At 42.8% G+C, this 16,461-nt stretch overlaps 1 protein-coding gene across 1 annotated transcript in view; it reads left to right on the top strand.

The window, feature by feature from the left end:
• Positions 1-16,381, top strand: part of LOC311503480 (collagen alpha-1(XXI) chain) — a 60,781-nt gene extending 44,400 nt beyond the window's left edge. The window contains exons 25-30 of the mRNA XM_084566209.1: positions 429-464; positions 3,039-3,083; positions 10,556-10,588; positions 12,125-12,271; positions 12,555-12,609; positions 16,023-16,381. Coding sequence (XP_084422335.1) covers positions 429-464; positions 3,039-3,083; positions 10,556-10,588; positions 12,125-12,271; positions 12,555-12,609; positions 16,023-16,228 — 522 coding nt within the window. The 3' untranslated portion in view covers positions 16,229-16,381. The remainder of the gene's footprint in view (positions 1-428; positions 465-3,038; positions 3,084-10,555; positions 10,589-12,124; positions 12,272-12,554; positions 12,610-16,022) is intronic.
• The last annotated feature ends 80 nt before the right edge of the window (positions 16,382-16,461 follow it).

The following is a 16,461-nucleotide window of genomic DNA, read 5'->3' as shown; positions in this document are numbered from 1 at the left end:
GTGTATAAATAAAAGAAACCATCCGCACGGTTTTATTTGCTCTTAATGAAGTCTGCAAATGGCAACAGGGGCGGAACTTTATGAATGATTTATGGGTCTCGCTGTCAGGAGCTTACACGATTTACATGCTGTACTGAGGAAATGTTGACAGCCTAACATAATACATGCTTGTCCATGCATTATTCATCCTGTGCTTAGATGACACGATTAATTTTAATGGAGCTGAAGGTTGTCCTTCACACTTCAAAAGCAGCACGCCCGGGCACGTAAACACAGAAGAAGATATCTTAATCCGCATCTCAGCGTTCAGCGCGCTGGTTTTGGGTTGCCGTACTCAGACTGCAGCTTCTTGTTTTTATTGAGACGTCACACTGTCTCCTGAAATGTAAGGTGGACAGGTTGTGATGATCAGTGTTGTCTCGTTATAGGGCGAGAGAGGAGAGGCCGGCTCTCAAGGACAACAGGTATGGTGGTTTTATTTTTTATCTTTCACTTCCAACAACTACTGGAAAGTCTTGTCAATGTTCAGTTTTGGACTCTAACACAAGTCTTCATGCACTTATTATGACTAAATTTCACACTGATGTCTAATGGGATCAACTTATGAATGTATGACGTTATATATCTAAAAGGTCAGGGGTCAGCTTCACTGGAATCACAGTGTTTCCTCTGAAGAATCTGGACGGACGTAAATGTAAACTGCAAACTCGACTAGTCGGCATTAATCCTGGCTTTGAGGACTAATTAACTGAAAATAATTTTGGGTAACAAAAATCATCAATATTAAACAGTTAGAAGGTTCACCAGCTAATGAGAGCTCAAACAAAAAAAAAAAAAAAGAAATCCCTCCAGAGAGGTGCATGAGGAGGAATCTGAGCAAGCTGGAAAATGGAAATCTTCTTTTTTTTTTTACCCCCGGTGCAAAAATAAATGAGTTGAATTAGAAAATTAATCAGAAATGTGTTCTGCTTTCCTGCTGCTCTCAGGTAGCACCCTTTTTGTCCAGCAACCATCAACCAGTACCACATTATCACACGGTGGCTGATAAAAAATTGTAGCTTCCGGTGAAATTATGAATTGTAGATTCATTTATTTGGTAAATGTTTGGGAGGATTTATTCATTTTTGCAATTATGGGACAGCAGATGTTGAGGCCCAGTGGCTCGTACTATAACCATGCGGCTTTCCTGAATGACATACATTTCTGGTCAGCTATTATTGAGCCTGTTTGTTGCATTTTGCTTCATTCTAGAGGAGCCGTCATGGCGTCCACTTTTTATACAGTCTTTGATTTGAACATGCAATTTGCACATCTACAGTGGTGGCTGTACAAAGTCCTGACAGCCTGTTAGAAAGCTACTGCCTCACCATGTGTGCTGCTGTGTGTAATCAGAAGGGTTAAGCAAACAATATGGCTGACATTTAAAAAAAATGCTGCCATCTTCAGTACAGGCAGAACGAGACAAAAATACTCTCTATTGTGAAGACATCGTTCATTTAGTGGATTAACATACCATAATGGTGCCACTGATGCTTTTACTGCCCTTATCTTAGAATGAACCAAATACTAGTCTCCTTTAAGTGTTCTCATGTTTACTGTAGCCTATACATCATGCAAATCTGGAAGTTCGATAAGGTCTCAGTTCTCTAGTGGAACGTTCTGGTAACTCATGTGGTACATGGCTGCTGCTTGCCTTCACGAACATTTGATGCCAGCTCACAAATTTCAAAAGAATGTTGCAGACCTGATTCACGCTCATGGGCAGGTCAAAAGTTTAGCTCGGTTTATACTCCTGCAACAAATCTATGCAGAGCCCACGGCATCATTTCGTAGCTACGCTGCTAAAATGCTAGTTGGCAACTCGTCGGCAATCTTGAGTTGAGTGAGCGTCGCATGTAAGTGTTGGACAACAGTTTATTGTGATGAAATCACTGCAGGACAGACAACAGAGATAATTTGGAACCATTGCATTATAGTGATTCCTTTGGCTCCCGACAGTTTACCCCTGGCAACTGTGACAAAGAAAAAAAATTCTTATTTTAAAACTGCATGGATTATTTCCGTGTACCATATATTTAATACTTTAATGATTCTGATGTATCTTCACACATATGCAGTACATGCACATGCAACTATGCAGCAGCAAACTTTTAAGTGCAGGCTGGCAGGTAGAAAAACAACTCTTGGCTTATCTGGACAATATTTTTGGTACTTCTTTTCAGAGCAGCTGAAATTAATTAATGAGTTATTCCAGAAACATAATTAGCAGCTCTTTTCATAATTGATTAATCATTTAATCCATTTATTTTTTTTTTCTGGCCACAGTGCCAGTCCCAGCTGTGATCATTTTCCTCACTCATATTAGGCCACAATATTCTGCAGCCTAACCATAAATAAAGGAGGAAAAGGAGACTTTTAAGTTTATTTATTTTTTATATAGAGTATTTTTTACATCTCAGGTGAATAGGTTCAGTAAATCCAGTCTGATATCAGAAAAAAAAATTACATTCGACACCTCAGTATCGCTGCGGCGTCTGCACCTTTACCGCTGGGAAGCGTCAAGTCACAAATTGAACAGCGCTCTGATTCAGTCGGTTCCCTTTACGCCCGCTAATGGAAGACGGTGTGATGGCCCAGAGGAGCACAGAAAGCAGAGCGGCGCGCTACAGTGCTGCAGGATGTGGTCGGAAAGCCATACGGACGAGATAAAAAGTCAGGTTTGTTAAAGGTCACCCGCGAGCCAATTCCTATCCACTCTCTCCCTGGGTTTCTCTTATTGGCTGCTAGTGGTAATCATGACCTTTTCTCCACACACACACACACACACAGTCACACACACACACACACACACACACACACACACAATGAAGACATGGACAGGCACGCACCAGTACACACACACACACGTAAATCCACAGAGCGTCCTAACACACACACCCTTGGCACGCACACACACACACATGCACACACAGAATGAAGCCATACCAGTAAACAAACTTCCTTCAACCTCCAGTCAATCATGGTGTATCTCTTTGCAGGGGGAGCGAGGCACGGACGGAGAGCCAGGTGCTCCTGGTGTACCTGTGAGTGCAGAGTCTTTCTCTTTCCACTAGATGGCAGCGATGCTTATGTTTCCTTTAGCACAGGTTTAAATGTGTGTGTGTTTGTGTGTGTTTCCCACAAGGGCATGAGGATGAGAAACAGTCCATATTTACAAGGTGTTACTTTAGACTTCTCTGGTTAAGACATCAGCTCTGCTAGGATATTAGTGAGAATAGAGGTTTGCAAAACTCGTATAAAGCAAAATAAAATATTACAAATCCAGTCTTGTGATGGCACCTTTACCTACACAGTTTTTAAGATATATTTTATGAAATCTCTCTCTATTAAATAGCATGAATCACCTGAGAAAACTAAATATGATATTATTAAAGTGACTTTACCAGGTGCTACACAAGATTATCACCCACCATTAATCACCCACCGTATAAAGAATACATAAGAACAAGCAAAAAGCAGTGCAGAGAAACAAAAAAAAGTTACCAAATAAAAATGCAAATGAGAGAATAAAACCTCATGGAAGCTTCAAACGACAATAACAAAAAAATAAAAAATAAAATAAATCCTAACATATAGTTTAAAAGTAAACTTTCAGCAGAAAGAGGTGGCTGACTTAGCCGAGCTAATCTGTTTAGGAGAGTTGCTCGAGACTCTCGGGGCCCTCATGGCAAAGCCACGACCCACTTCAGTGCTCAGACTTAACCTGAGAACCACTCCACTGAGGATCAGAGAGCGACTGTGAAGAAGGCCCAGCACAGGCAGTCTGTCACAGTTACAGACATCAAACTAGAAAAGGGCGGTCAGTATGTAGACGTACAGTTTTATGGTTGTATGAAGCATAGACTGTATATAAATATGGACTACACGTCTCCACTTCCTTGCATTGGTCCAAACTGGCGCTATTTTCCCGGGGATCCAGTCGGCGCCATCTTGCGAGGTTGGAACCAGAGTCTGATCAGTATGGTCTGAGAGTGGAGCCAAGTGGAGCCGAGATATCGATGCCCCGCCCACACTTCCTCCAGACTCACTTGCGTTTTCATTTAATTAACACTACGCTCTGCTCTACCTCCACCTGTTACAAGGAAATGTTGGAAACTTGAAACTTATCCAAAATTGACACTTGAACATTCATCAACATTATATTAACTACCTAAAATGTCAAAAACCGTAAAGTTTGGCTCAAGTGGAGGCGGAGCTTCTGACCTATACTGCAGCCAGCCACCAGGGGGAGCTCTACTTGCTTTGGCTTCACTTTTGAGGAGCAGTTCCACCGTCCATCTTTATACAGTCTACAGTATGAACAGACAAACTAATCTGAACACGTTGCTAGAAAACGGTCTTTTTGTCCTGTGGAATTTTCAAAGCAGTGTTGTAGCTGGAGAAGCATAGTTGTTATTAATGATGTTTGAACTTAAAGACTTTCATGACAGTTTAATTATTGTCTCTGAGTCTCGTAACATTTTCTTCCAACATCATTTTACGCTTCAGCTCACGAATATTTCTGAATCTGTGGGATCGCTTGTTTTTGTGGAACAAGACGGTGACCAGTCAAGTTAAGTTTACATATAGTCTTGTGTTTTTTTGCGGTGTCATGACCTGGCTCAGGCCAGCACAGTCTCCTCACAGCAAGAAGATTCTGGGTTCAAATCCACCAGCCTTTCTGGGTGCAGTTTGCATGTTCTTCCTGTGTTTGCGACCCTCCAGAGGACAAGCGGTTATAGAAAACAAATTAATGAATGGATGACCTGGCTCAAGTGGCCACAACGACGAGAAGACACACCACTAGTTTGATTAAACAATACTTTAAAACTAAACCAAATTAAGAATCAACATTTGAGATGTAGAAGTCAGTAAAGTCAGCATATATTGTGCATGAGTTAAGCGTGTGTGTGAAAATGTTGCAGAGTGTAGGAGACATACTGATAACCTAAACGAACAGAACTAAGCAGGAATGAGAAGTGCCTGAGAAGAAGAGCAGAGAGAGACTGATTAGACAGGTAGGACCTTTGTAATCTTGGCACACTGGGCGCCACAGGTGCTCCAGATCACACAATCAGCTACCTGCAGACGAGACAGAGGTTACTCACAAAACATACCCAGAGATGACACCAGGGCTCATCACAGAGGCCTATAGAATTTTCTACATGTCTGCATAAAAAAAAAAAATGACTCAAAACATCAGCGGATTTTCACACGTCCTGAAAATAGACAAAGAGAAACCAGTCATGAAACAAAACTATTATACTTGTGAATGTGTTTGTTCAAGAAAATGAATCATTTGTACACAGCGTGAGGTGCAAAAGTAACAGAACCCTTATTTCCAGTATCTGCTGTGACCAACTTGTGCAGCAGCAACATCTACTAAACATTTCTGGTAACTGCTGACCAGTCATCTATGAACTGCTTGCTTCAGGTCCTTCCACAACATTTCTATTGGATCAAGGTCAGGACTTTGACTTGGCCGTTCCTAAACATTCATCTTGTTCTTCTTTAACCGTTCTTTTGTAGAACCAGTTGTGTTCTTGGGCTCGTTGTCTTGCTGCATGACCCAGTTTCTCTTCACATTCAGCTCATGGACAGATGTCCTGACATCTTCTTTTGCGATTCACTGGTCGTATTCAGAATGCACTGGTCCTTCAACAATGACCATCTGACTTTTGCAACTCAAAAAATGCATGTATGAATAATGTCTGCGTGTATGAATTTGAATTGTCAACTGTTCAGGAAAATCTGCTGATGTTTTGAACAATTTTTTGTGCAGAAATGTAGAAAATTCTGAATGGTGCAAAATCTTTTTTTGCATTAGCTGTTTGTATTTTAGGGCAGCACAGTGACGTGGTGGTTAGCACTGATGTCTCACAGCCAGAAGGTTCTGGGTTCTTATCCAGGCTGACTGGTTCCCTTCCCTCTCCCAGGCACTCCAGCTTCCTCCCACCGTCCAAAGACATGCTGGTTAGGTTCATTGGTGATTCTAAATTGGCCGTAGGTGTGAGTGTCTCTCTGTGTTAGTCCTGTGATAGACTGGAGACCTGTCCAGGGTGGACCCCACCTCTCGCCCCCGCAACCCTTCACAGGACAAGCGGTTACAGAAGATGAATGAATGAAATGAATGTTTGTATTTTGCATTAAATCCAAAGTATTTCTTTGTTTTCAACAAGCAGTACTCATCGTCCTGAACAGCATACCGCGGTGACTCATTAAACCGCTCCACATTCACGTGTCAGTCTCCTCTGCTGTTTCCCTAAGTTGTCTTAAATCTGTGGCGGCTGAAAGAGGAACATGTGCCACCTTGTTAGCCGCAGAGCACGACACATGTCCTTGGCAAGAGGCAGAATCAATTCTTCACCGAGAGTGAAAGGCTTCTTGGCCTTAGCGTTACGGCCGGCCTTTAAGTACGACACTCTCAGAGCTGCAGCGTTTTGTCGAGGTGGATTCCTTCCTGCTTGCTCGTGTGCACCACCTGTCAGGGGGCAGCTTTTCTGTGGAATGAATGAAGATTTTCCTCCACAATTAGAGATGACTCAAAATAGCTCCACTTTTTGTGCACTTGTAGACTCTGGTAGCCGTATAAGGCATTAGTTAATAGAAGAAAGTATGATGAGGCCAACCTGTATCAGCTGAAGACTGAGAATAGGACATGAGTTAATGCCGAACAGATGGAATTTAAGTAATCCAGGAGGAAATGATTTTCAAACTATCTGCAGTGAGGACAAGATTCATTGTGGGCAATGAGATGAAATCAGATGGCTTTGAAGCGTGGCTGCAACACACATTTGGGATGTTTGTTCACATTGAGATCATCATAACCATCATCATCATCAATAATTGGTAATAACCTCACATATCGACGCAAACGGCGACGCAAGATCTGCAGTTTCTGCCGTTCGAGCCCGGCCTTGTAACAGATGACTTCTCATCAGCAACAATACCAAACGAGAAGCATTTAGGAATTGATCAGTAGGTATTGATCACGGCGGCATCGATCTTCACAGTGCACGTGTGTGTGTGTGAGAGAGACGGAGAGAGATTGAGCGAGCGTGCGCAGCAGTATTGCATCACGCGGGAACAGAGTTGTGTATCCCTGCGTCTGACACTCGAGGCGGAGAGACAAAACGATTGTATTTCTCGGCGCGCGGCTTAATGTTCGCACTCTGTAATTCCGCGGCGTTTTGAGAGCGGCCCAGCCTCCGTGTGACACGCGCTCAAGGCTAAATGCATCAGCGCTGAATCACAAGTGTGTCACCACTTGAAATGGATGTGACATATTTTTGTCTTCAGACAGACTTCCTAATTCCTGCTGGGTAAAATAAATATGGCTGCACTGCAGTTGAGCAGAGGGAGAGGGGGAGGGTGCGTTCCATTTAAATTGTTTCCCCTCTGTCACTTGTCTTCTACTGGGGAGTAATGAAGTGTTCACATGTGGTGGCTTTTAAGAGTAGAAAAATATTAACATTTAAAAATCTGCAACAACTCAGCCTTTAGACAGCTCTCTGCGCTGTACTTCTGCAAAACTTTCCCATTTAACTTGATTTCTTAAGTTTCCATACAACAATTTTTTCAACTTCTTCCAGGTTTGAGCAGAAAAAAAAAAAACAGGTTGTGCTTCAACGCCATGTGCAAGATGGCCGGTCTCGTGTATCCTGCACTAATTTGGAGCGTGCAATAACACACATTGTTGTATGTGTACGCTCAGCGGGTTAATCCAACAGAGCAAATCCTCAAAATACTCTATTTGGCCTCTCTGTCACTTGTCTTCTACCAGGAAGTAGAGAAGTGTTCACATGTATGTGCACGGTGGCTTTTAACAGCAGAAAAATATTAACATTTAAAAATGTGGTGACACTTTGAGTGTTTAGCCTCAGCATTTAGACAGCTCTCTGGTCTGTACTTCAGTAAAACTTTCCCATTTAACTTTTCAAGTCTCCAAATAATAATTGCTGCCAAAGATAAGTGCATTTCAAGAAAAAAAAGAAAAAAAAGAAAAGTCAAATGGTTCCACGTCTTAAACTTCCTAAATCAAGGAGAAAATGCTCACATTTCACATGTTTGGCTCACATATAAAAAACAAAATCACTCTCATGTGAGAGCCTTTCTCAGAGCGTTACAGTTCAGTTATATTTTGGCAGAGTTAATACACAGCTGAAGGGTTCTACCCAATCACTTTCTATATCCTATAACTCTGGTTACAAGTGCCAGAGTCATCACAATCACAATCATATTATTTATCCCTTTATCCATTTTGACAAGTTTTACTTTACTGCAAACTTCATTTTAAAGGGGAACTACTGTTTTTTACAACCTGGACCTTATTTCTGGCATAAAATATGATCGTTCACTCACCCATATAACGATATTACGATATCAGAAATACAATATTTACCTTCGAGTATATCCATATAGTGGGAGTGACTGGGGCATGATACGCTAGTGCTATTCCCCGTTGAGTCTGTTCTTATCTATTGGCGGACGTGCAGCGGTTTGTTGTTCTTTGACCAGCTGTTCCTTTCTCTGCCTCCTCATCCTCCTTTCAACGAGCTCCTCATCCGTATACTCTGGCTCATAACGGTAAGGACGACCATCATAAACAAAGTCGTCGTCCACAACCTCGGAATCGGAAAAATATTCAGCCATGTTGCAAAAATCTAGCAGTAGCAAATTACAGGTAAACAAGCCGACCATCACGGGGTGTCCCCTCAGAGATGACATCATCCAGGTCAGAGGTTAGTAGGTACAGACCCCGGATGATGATGATAACAGTTAACTCTGGACTCAACGGGGAATAGCACTAGTATCATAACAAAATATTGGTGAAATGAACGAGTTTCGCGGCAGATAATGTGTTATTTAGAGGCTGCTCCCACTATCTGGATATACGCGGATGTAAATATCGTCCGAATGACAATATTTAATGCAACACTCGCTAAAGAGGCACATTTCATCTGATGAGTCAAGTAAATGATCCACTGGACATTTAGTCAAGTGACTCAAGTTCTTGTTAAATATATGTGATAATAAATTAAAGGTTATTATAAGACTGTACATCACAAATGAACACAGTTAACAGGCTAAACAGCTCTACTCCACCATGGAGTGAGTTGAGTTGAAAGCAACTAAGAAAGAGCTACTCTGTGACGAGGAATCAGTCCGAGTTCATGAGCAATGCTTTTTCAGGTTATGAGCAGTAGCACGGTCTTCGAGTGGCTTCCCATTTTATTTATTTTATGCATCTTGGCATCTTTAACCTTAACACAACACTTGCTAAGAGGTACACTTCACCTGATGAGTCAAGTAAATAATTCACTGGACATTTAGTCAAGTAACTCAAGTTCTAATGGTAATAAAAAAAAACATCTAGTCAGGTAGACGCCATAATAAATGAAAGGTTTCTCTAATATAAGTTATGATAAGATTAGTACGTCAGCTAACAGGCTAAACAGCGTCACTCCATTTTGGAGCTGAAAGCAACTAAGAGCTACTCTGTGGCGAGGAATCAATCTGACTGCAAGGTTGTTGCTCCTGCCTCCCGGGTGACATTGCATGAACAATGTTTGACCACCTTTTAGAGACTACGAGTAGTAGCACATTAATGCTTTCAGGTTTTTCAAGGTTCACTGAGTGGCCTCTTGTGTATTTATTTATTTATTTTAATGTTCTGGGCATCTTTAAACTTAATGCAGCACTTGCAAAGAGGCACACTTTTCATCTGATGAGTCAAGTAAATGATCCATTGGACATTTAGTCAGGCAACTCAAGTTCTAGTTAAATAGATGCAATAATAAATGAAAGGTTATTTGGAAGTAACTAAGAGCTACTCTGTGACGAGGAATGAATGTGAGCGCGATGTTGTTTCTCCTTGCATGTTTGAGCACCTTTTGCAGGTTATGAGTAGTAGCACATGTCTTCAGTTTTTTTTAAGGGTTATTGCACACTGAGTGGCCTCGTGTTGTTGATATGACACATCATCATGTGTGGCCTTGGACAAAGTGTCCTAAAAGCAGCATTCTGTTCAGCTCTGCCTTATTTGTCTCCTTCAGCGCTAAGTGCGACTGAAATCAGTTACTAAGCTCGGAAATAGCGGAAGACATGTGGAGCAAAAAGAGGAAGGATTTTATGGAAAATGGAACACATCCACAGCCTCAGACGTAGCAGAGGATGGTGCTTAACTCTACAACGATGCCTTACAGAATTGGGGTACGAATGGATGGTTGGTTTTTAAGGACGAACAGATCCACAGATGCATTATTTTTTTATCACATTACAAGAAGGAGCAAAAGCAAAGGAAATCTTTTGGGGATGCATTACAATAGCCAATCTAAAATGTTTTGTAAGCCAGTGGTTTTGACAGAAAAGAGAGCAGCTCTGCATCAGCAATGCAGAGCGGCGAGCGTAGCTCCTCTGACATACTGTCTCAGCCTTTGATATGTGAGCAGAAGTTTCTAACTGTCTCTCTCTGTTTCTCCCCAACCCTCCCTGCTCTCTTTTCTTCTTCCGTCAGGGCGAAGTGGGACCCAGGGGAAGGAAAGGAGAGGTTTGTCGAATTAGACTTTGCGGTATTAGATATAATCCATTCTGTCTTATTCTGAACCGCGGTGAGAAGCCCTGTCAAGCCGGCACGGCTGCTATAGAAGACTTACAGAGCCAATACCTTCGGGCCTGGGGAAATCTGGCCCCCCGGGCAAAAATATACATCACAAAAGCACTCTTTTCTAAAGGCGCACACATCTGAAATATCAAACACTTACTGTACTGTCTACAGAATCACAATTTATGGAAATACAGCCTTTCCCCTGTTGCTGCCATTTGTAGGATGTCATTTAATACAAGTCTGCACTGTATTACCATGCTTTGTGATTACAAAAAACGGCTTTAACACAACATTTAGCCCTAACTGACTGTCACTGTTACTAAACCTGCCAAGCCTTCTGTTCGTGTGCAGTTTGACATCAGTGACAGACTTGCAATTCTCTGTAATTGTAAAAAAAAAAAAAGTAGCAAACACTGTCAGTGTCATCAGTGAAAATGACAGTTGATGTCGGCAGATTTTATTCACTGTAGTCAGCTAGCTACCTACTCAAGCTAACGTCTGAACACGCCGTCTTCGGCTGACTGTTAGTGTTTCCAACTGATGTGCTTTAAAAATGAGGATGGTGTTAAAGTGTCTCAGAGCTGAAAGACCGAGGTAAAAGCAGAATGCGGAGCAGCGAAAGGTCATCTCATCTTCTCTTCTGACTTTACAAGAGAAAGGTCTTTGAAGTGAGGGTACTCGACGAAGGTAACGCGCCGGGTGGGGTGTAAACTTCCTCAAATCCCGTAAAGAGAACGACAGAGACGTTAAGGTTTGACGAAACTCTTTTAACAACCAGGGCCGACTCCAGCATTGCAGGGAAATACAGTACAATACATGCCAATGAACGAGGTATAGAGATATATACGAGAAGAGATATACACCGATCAGCCACAATATTACGACCACTGACAGGAGAAGTAAATAACGTTGACCATCTTGTGACAATCCAGTGTTCTGCTGGGAAACTTCTGGACCTGGCATTCATTGGTGTGGATGTTACTTAGACATGTAGCACCCACCTAGACCAGACCAGGAACCCCCACCCCATAGCAATGACACTCCTTGATGGCAGCAGCCATCCCCAGCAGGATGCAGCCACAAAAACACTTTAGGAACAACTCAAAAAAAAAACATGAAGAACAGCACAAGGTGTTGACCTGGCCTCCAAATTCACTAGATCCCAAACTGATCAAGTATCTGTGGGATGATCCACAGAGGCCCCTCCCCACAGGACACCCTCAGAAGGCCCATGTCCATTCTCTGATGAGTCACCACAAGGGAGACCTACACAATATTAGGAAGGTGGTCATAATGTTATGCCTGATAGATAGATTTGATATATTCTAAGGACTGCAGCAGAATACTGAGCATATCCCACTATGATAAAGCTTGACAGACCTTCGTACCAGTGCAGGTGTTTAAAGACAGTCACATAAATTAGTCAGATCTTCTTCTTTTATAATGTGAGGTTTATTGTTGTCCCCGCTGCTGCCTCAGAACGGAGCGACGGGTGACATGGGCCCCAGGGGGCCTGAGGGAAAGAAGGGCGACATGGGCCACATGGGTGTCGTCGGTGCCAGGGGGTTTCCCGGCCAGGATGGGTTGCCGGGCCAACCGGGCCAGCCAGGATATCCTGGAAAACCTGTAAGTGAACCTCCTCCTCACCATATCTTCTTCATGGGTGTTAAAACAACAACAACAAAAAAAACTGCTCGAATGATACTGTCATTGTATTCACGCCTGGACTGTGTGAGTTATGTTTGGGAGTGATATCAACGGGACTGTGTGTATGTGTGTGGGCTACGATGGAGAGCGGAGGGGTTGGGGTGATCCTGTGAATCTGCAGGCATACTCAATCACAGGCTGAGCCCGTGTTCCCAGTCCCGGAGCAGATTCAGCTGAATCAAAGTGTAATTGTGTGTTCCAGGGCAAGCCTCCCTCAGATGAACATCTTCTAAAGCTCTGCACTGATGTTCTGCGCAGTAAGTAAATCTGTTTGTTTCCACGTCGCTCTGCTGGGAGCGGGAGAGCGGGAGCCGTGACCTGAAACAGATGTCTCAGCACACACATACTTCACATAAAAACCTTCTGAGGTACACACACACAATACAACACAAGCTCAATCTACTGCAACGTCTGCAAACGGGTCTAATGACACAAAACATTTATATGAGCACGATTTACCTTTGCATTTACTGAATATTAGTAATTAATCACTTCCTGATGTTAGCTCTTATCCAAAACCAAAAACTGGATGAACCACATCCACCAAATGAGCCATTCTTCAGTATTTTGCTGAGACACATGATGCAAATCTTTTTACAACCTTCAGTCCTAGAATTAATTAGTGTGTATTAAACCTGCACTAAATAAGCGGTTACAGAAAATGAATGAATGAATGAATAAACCTGCATTAAGGACTGGGTTTCGGCCACATGGGGGCAGCACTGGTATAGCCCTATAAGATGATATGCTAGCAGGCTCTTTAGCTGCAGAAACTAGCTGGTGAACATTATATTCCAGCCAATAACTCTCTGCATGTTGGTGCTGTGCATGTAGATTAAAGAAGAGAAACTGTAGATGGCAATTCATGGTTCAAGGATATTTTCATTCTGCACATGGAAAACATGAAGCAAACAAAAGGTAGAACTCAGGTCAAGACATCTTATGGAAAGTTCTTAGTAATTAGTGATAGTTACTCGCTTATCGAACTCGGCAGTGTACAGAGGGGATCCCCTTTTCACATTATGTTAGTGATAAAGTAAGATAAACACCTACAGCTTGCAATAATTAGGTAGTGTGACCTGTGTTGCATCATTTGTGGTGACACATTTGTCGTCACCCTCGCAGAGTGTGACTGAGATAATTGGTTCGTGGTCGGCTGCAGATGCTTTCAAGGCTTGATATGAAAATTACTCTTAACTGCTGCTACTGTGCAGCCCTGGTTTTCAAATAAGTATTTAGAAAAATAATTAAAAAAAAAAACAATGACATACACTATATTGTGAAAAGTATTCCCTCACTCATCCAAATAACTGGATCCAGGTGTTCCAATCACTTCCATGGCCACAGGTGTATAAAATCGAGCACCTAGGCATGCAGACCGCTTCTACAAACATTTGTGAAAGAATGGGTCGCTCTCAGGAGCTCAGTGGATTCCAGCGTGGTACTGTGATAGGATGACACCTGTGCAACAAGTCCAGTCATGAAATTTACTCTCTACTAAATATTCCATAGTCAACTGTCAGTGGTATTATAACAAAGTGGGAGTGATTGGGAAGGTCAGCAACTCAGCCATGAAGTGGCAGGCCACGTAAAATGACAGAGCGGGGTCAGTGGATGCTGAGGAGCATAGTGCACAGAGGTCACCAACTTTCTGCAGAGTTGACCTCCAAACTTCATGTGGTCTTCAGATTAGCTCAAGAACAGTGTAGAGAGCTTCATGGAATGGGTTTCCATGGCCGAGCAGCTGCATCCAAGCCATACATCACCAAGTGCAATGCAAATTGGACTCTAGAGCAATGATTCACACATCTTGCAATCTGATGGATGAATCTGGGTTTGGCGGTTGCCAGGAGAACGGTACTTGTCTGACTGCATTGTGTCAAGTGTGAAGTTTGGTGGGGGGGGGGGGGGGGGGGGGGGGCGTTATGGTGTGGGGTTGATTTTCAGGAGCTGGGCTTGGCCTCTTAGTTCCAGTGAAAGGAACTCTGAATGTTTCAGCATACCAAGAGGTTTTGGACAATTCCATGTTCCCAACTTTGTGGGAACAGTTTGGGGATGGCCCCTTCCTGTTCCAACATGACTGAGCACCAGAGCACAAAGCAAGGTCCATAAAGACATGGATGAAAGAGTTTGGTGTGGAAGAACTTGACTGGTCTGCACAGAGTCCTGACCTCAACCTGACAGAACACCTTTGGGATGAATTAGAGTGAAGACTGTGAGCCAGGCCTTCTGGTCCAACATCATTGTCTGACCTCACAAATGTGCTTCTGGAAGAATGGTCAAAAATTCCCATAACCCTTGTGTGGTGTTCATATTTATGTTACTCAGTCAGTGTTCGTGGGTCTGGGGAGTGCAGTTGCAAACTTTTTATATATTTGAACTTCATTAGAAATTTAATCCATTTAGATCAGTTACTAGATCAGTCGCAAAATTGGTGGAATTCAGAATCCTTTTCTGGAAGGAATCTGGGATGAAAAGCTCAAAAGAAGACTTGATGTCCTGCACACGAGTCACTGCCATGCATGTTGGCTCTGGTTGCATCTATATCCATATTTCTTCATTTGCTAGCTGATGATGGTCTTGTCCTGGTCCTGGGGCTGGGTGCTGACAGGCTGGCCCTATGGTTTGTCTTCATTTTGGAACTAGCTGATGCTCAATCTCGCCATCTTCTTCAAAATCACTGTCAGACTTTGACTTTTCCTCCACGAGACCTCTTCCTCCACGTCATCATAAAAAGTTTCTCTCTCTTCGTTTATTTATTGTGTCCCGCCTTCTATTTGCAGCTGGGACAGAGTATGAGCAAATAAAAATAGATGGTAAAATGTGCGTGAATGTGAAAGCAAACAGATGTCGGTGCTTGAATTTTGCCACAACGCTGCAACCATATACGGGAACGGCAGAAACACCAAACTCTCTCACACACACAGACACACACACACACCAACAACAGGCCCAGACAGGAGACAGAACTTAAAGTTACAAAGGACCTACAATTTGGTGGAGGGGGTGTACAGTGTGTGGTCATTGAAAAGTGATTGTGATTGTGAGCTGAAATGAAAACAGGTCCCACAGACCCAAACACCATACAAGGGATAAACACACTCCTAAACCTTGTGAGAAACCTTCCCAGAAGAGCTGAAGCTGTTATAGCATCAATGGGTGGGCCGACGTCATATTAAACCCTATATTCATATGGTTTAATATGATGGGATGTCACTTAAGTTCATATCAAGATCAAGCAATATAATGTAGTTGCTAAAATGCATATTTATTCAGGTTAAACACAAATCCAAAACACGTAACCTCACCTGTGCTATCAGCTAATACAGCTATATATGGGTGTACCTCTGAGAACCTCCCTAATAAGTCAGTGGCTGAACCAATGCACGAGAAAGGAGTCATTAGCTGAAAGGAAAGCAAACCGACTCACAAATTCCAATGAGGCAGTGGGAAAGTCATAGTTCAGAAACTTTGAATATTTCCCACAACACCAGATTCAAAATAAAAATAAACAAAAACATGCTGACACTTTTCAAAAGCACTTACTCGTGAACATGTATATGACTTTTCTGTGTGGTTAGACCACACTGCATTATGTGGTCAGAGACAGTTATGGAAGAAGTTTTGATTTAGCTTTTAATATACAGTGTCTTCTGGTTGTTTCCTGCAGACCAACTCCCAGCACTGCTCCAGAACCTGGCTGCTCCATCCAGGTGTGAACACTGCCACAGCGTGAAGGGACCCCCAGGTGATCCAGGAGCACCAGGACCCAAAGGCTCCATGGGAACTCCTGGCTACCCTGGCAGAAGTGGCTCTCCCGGTTACCCAGGACCTCCTGGAATGCAGGGCCCCGTGGGCCTCAAAGGTTGGATGTGACACCTCAGGACAGGTTTATATTATCTGAAAGCGGTGCCTCCACTTAAAACGGCAGCGTTTGATCGACTGTGTCAAAAACCATCGAATCCGATCGCCTTTATTCTCGTGAAAACGAGCCGACAAATAGCACCATGTCGTCGTGAACGAGAGCGAGAGCGAGGACGAAATTTACTGCCGCTCTCATCAACGATTAAAATCAAAAACGGTGTCAACGACTAACAAATTGGATGTGT

This window comes from Chelon labrosus, assembly GCF_963514085.1.
Source record: "Chelon labrosus genome assembly, chromosome: 18".
Taxonomy (NCBI): domain Eukaryota; kingdom Metazoa; phylum Chordata; class Actinopteri; order Mugiliformes; family Mugilidae; genus Chelon; species Chelon labrosus.
The sequence above is the reverse complement of the archived record's forward strand: the minus strand, read 5'-3'. Positions and strand labels throughout refer to the sequence as shown.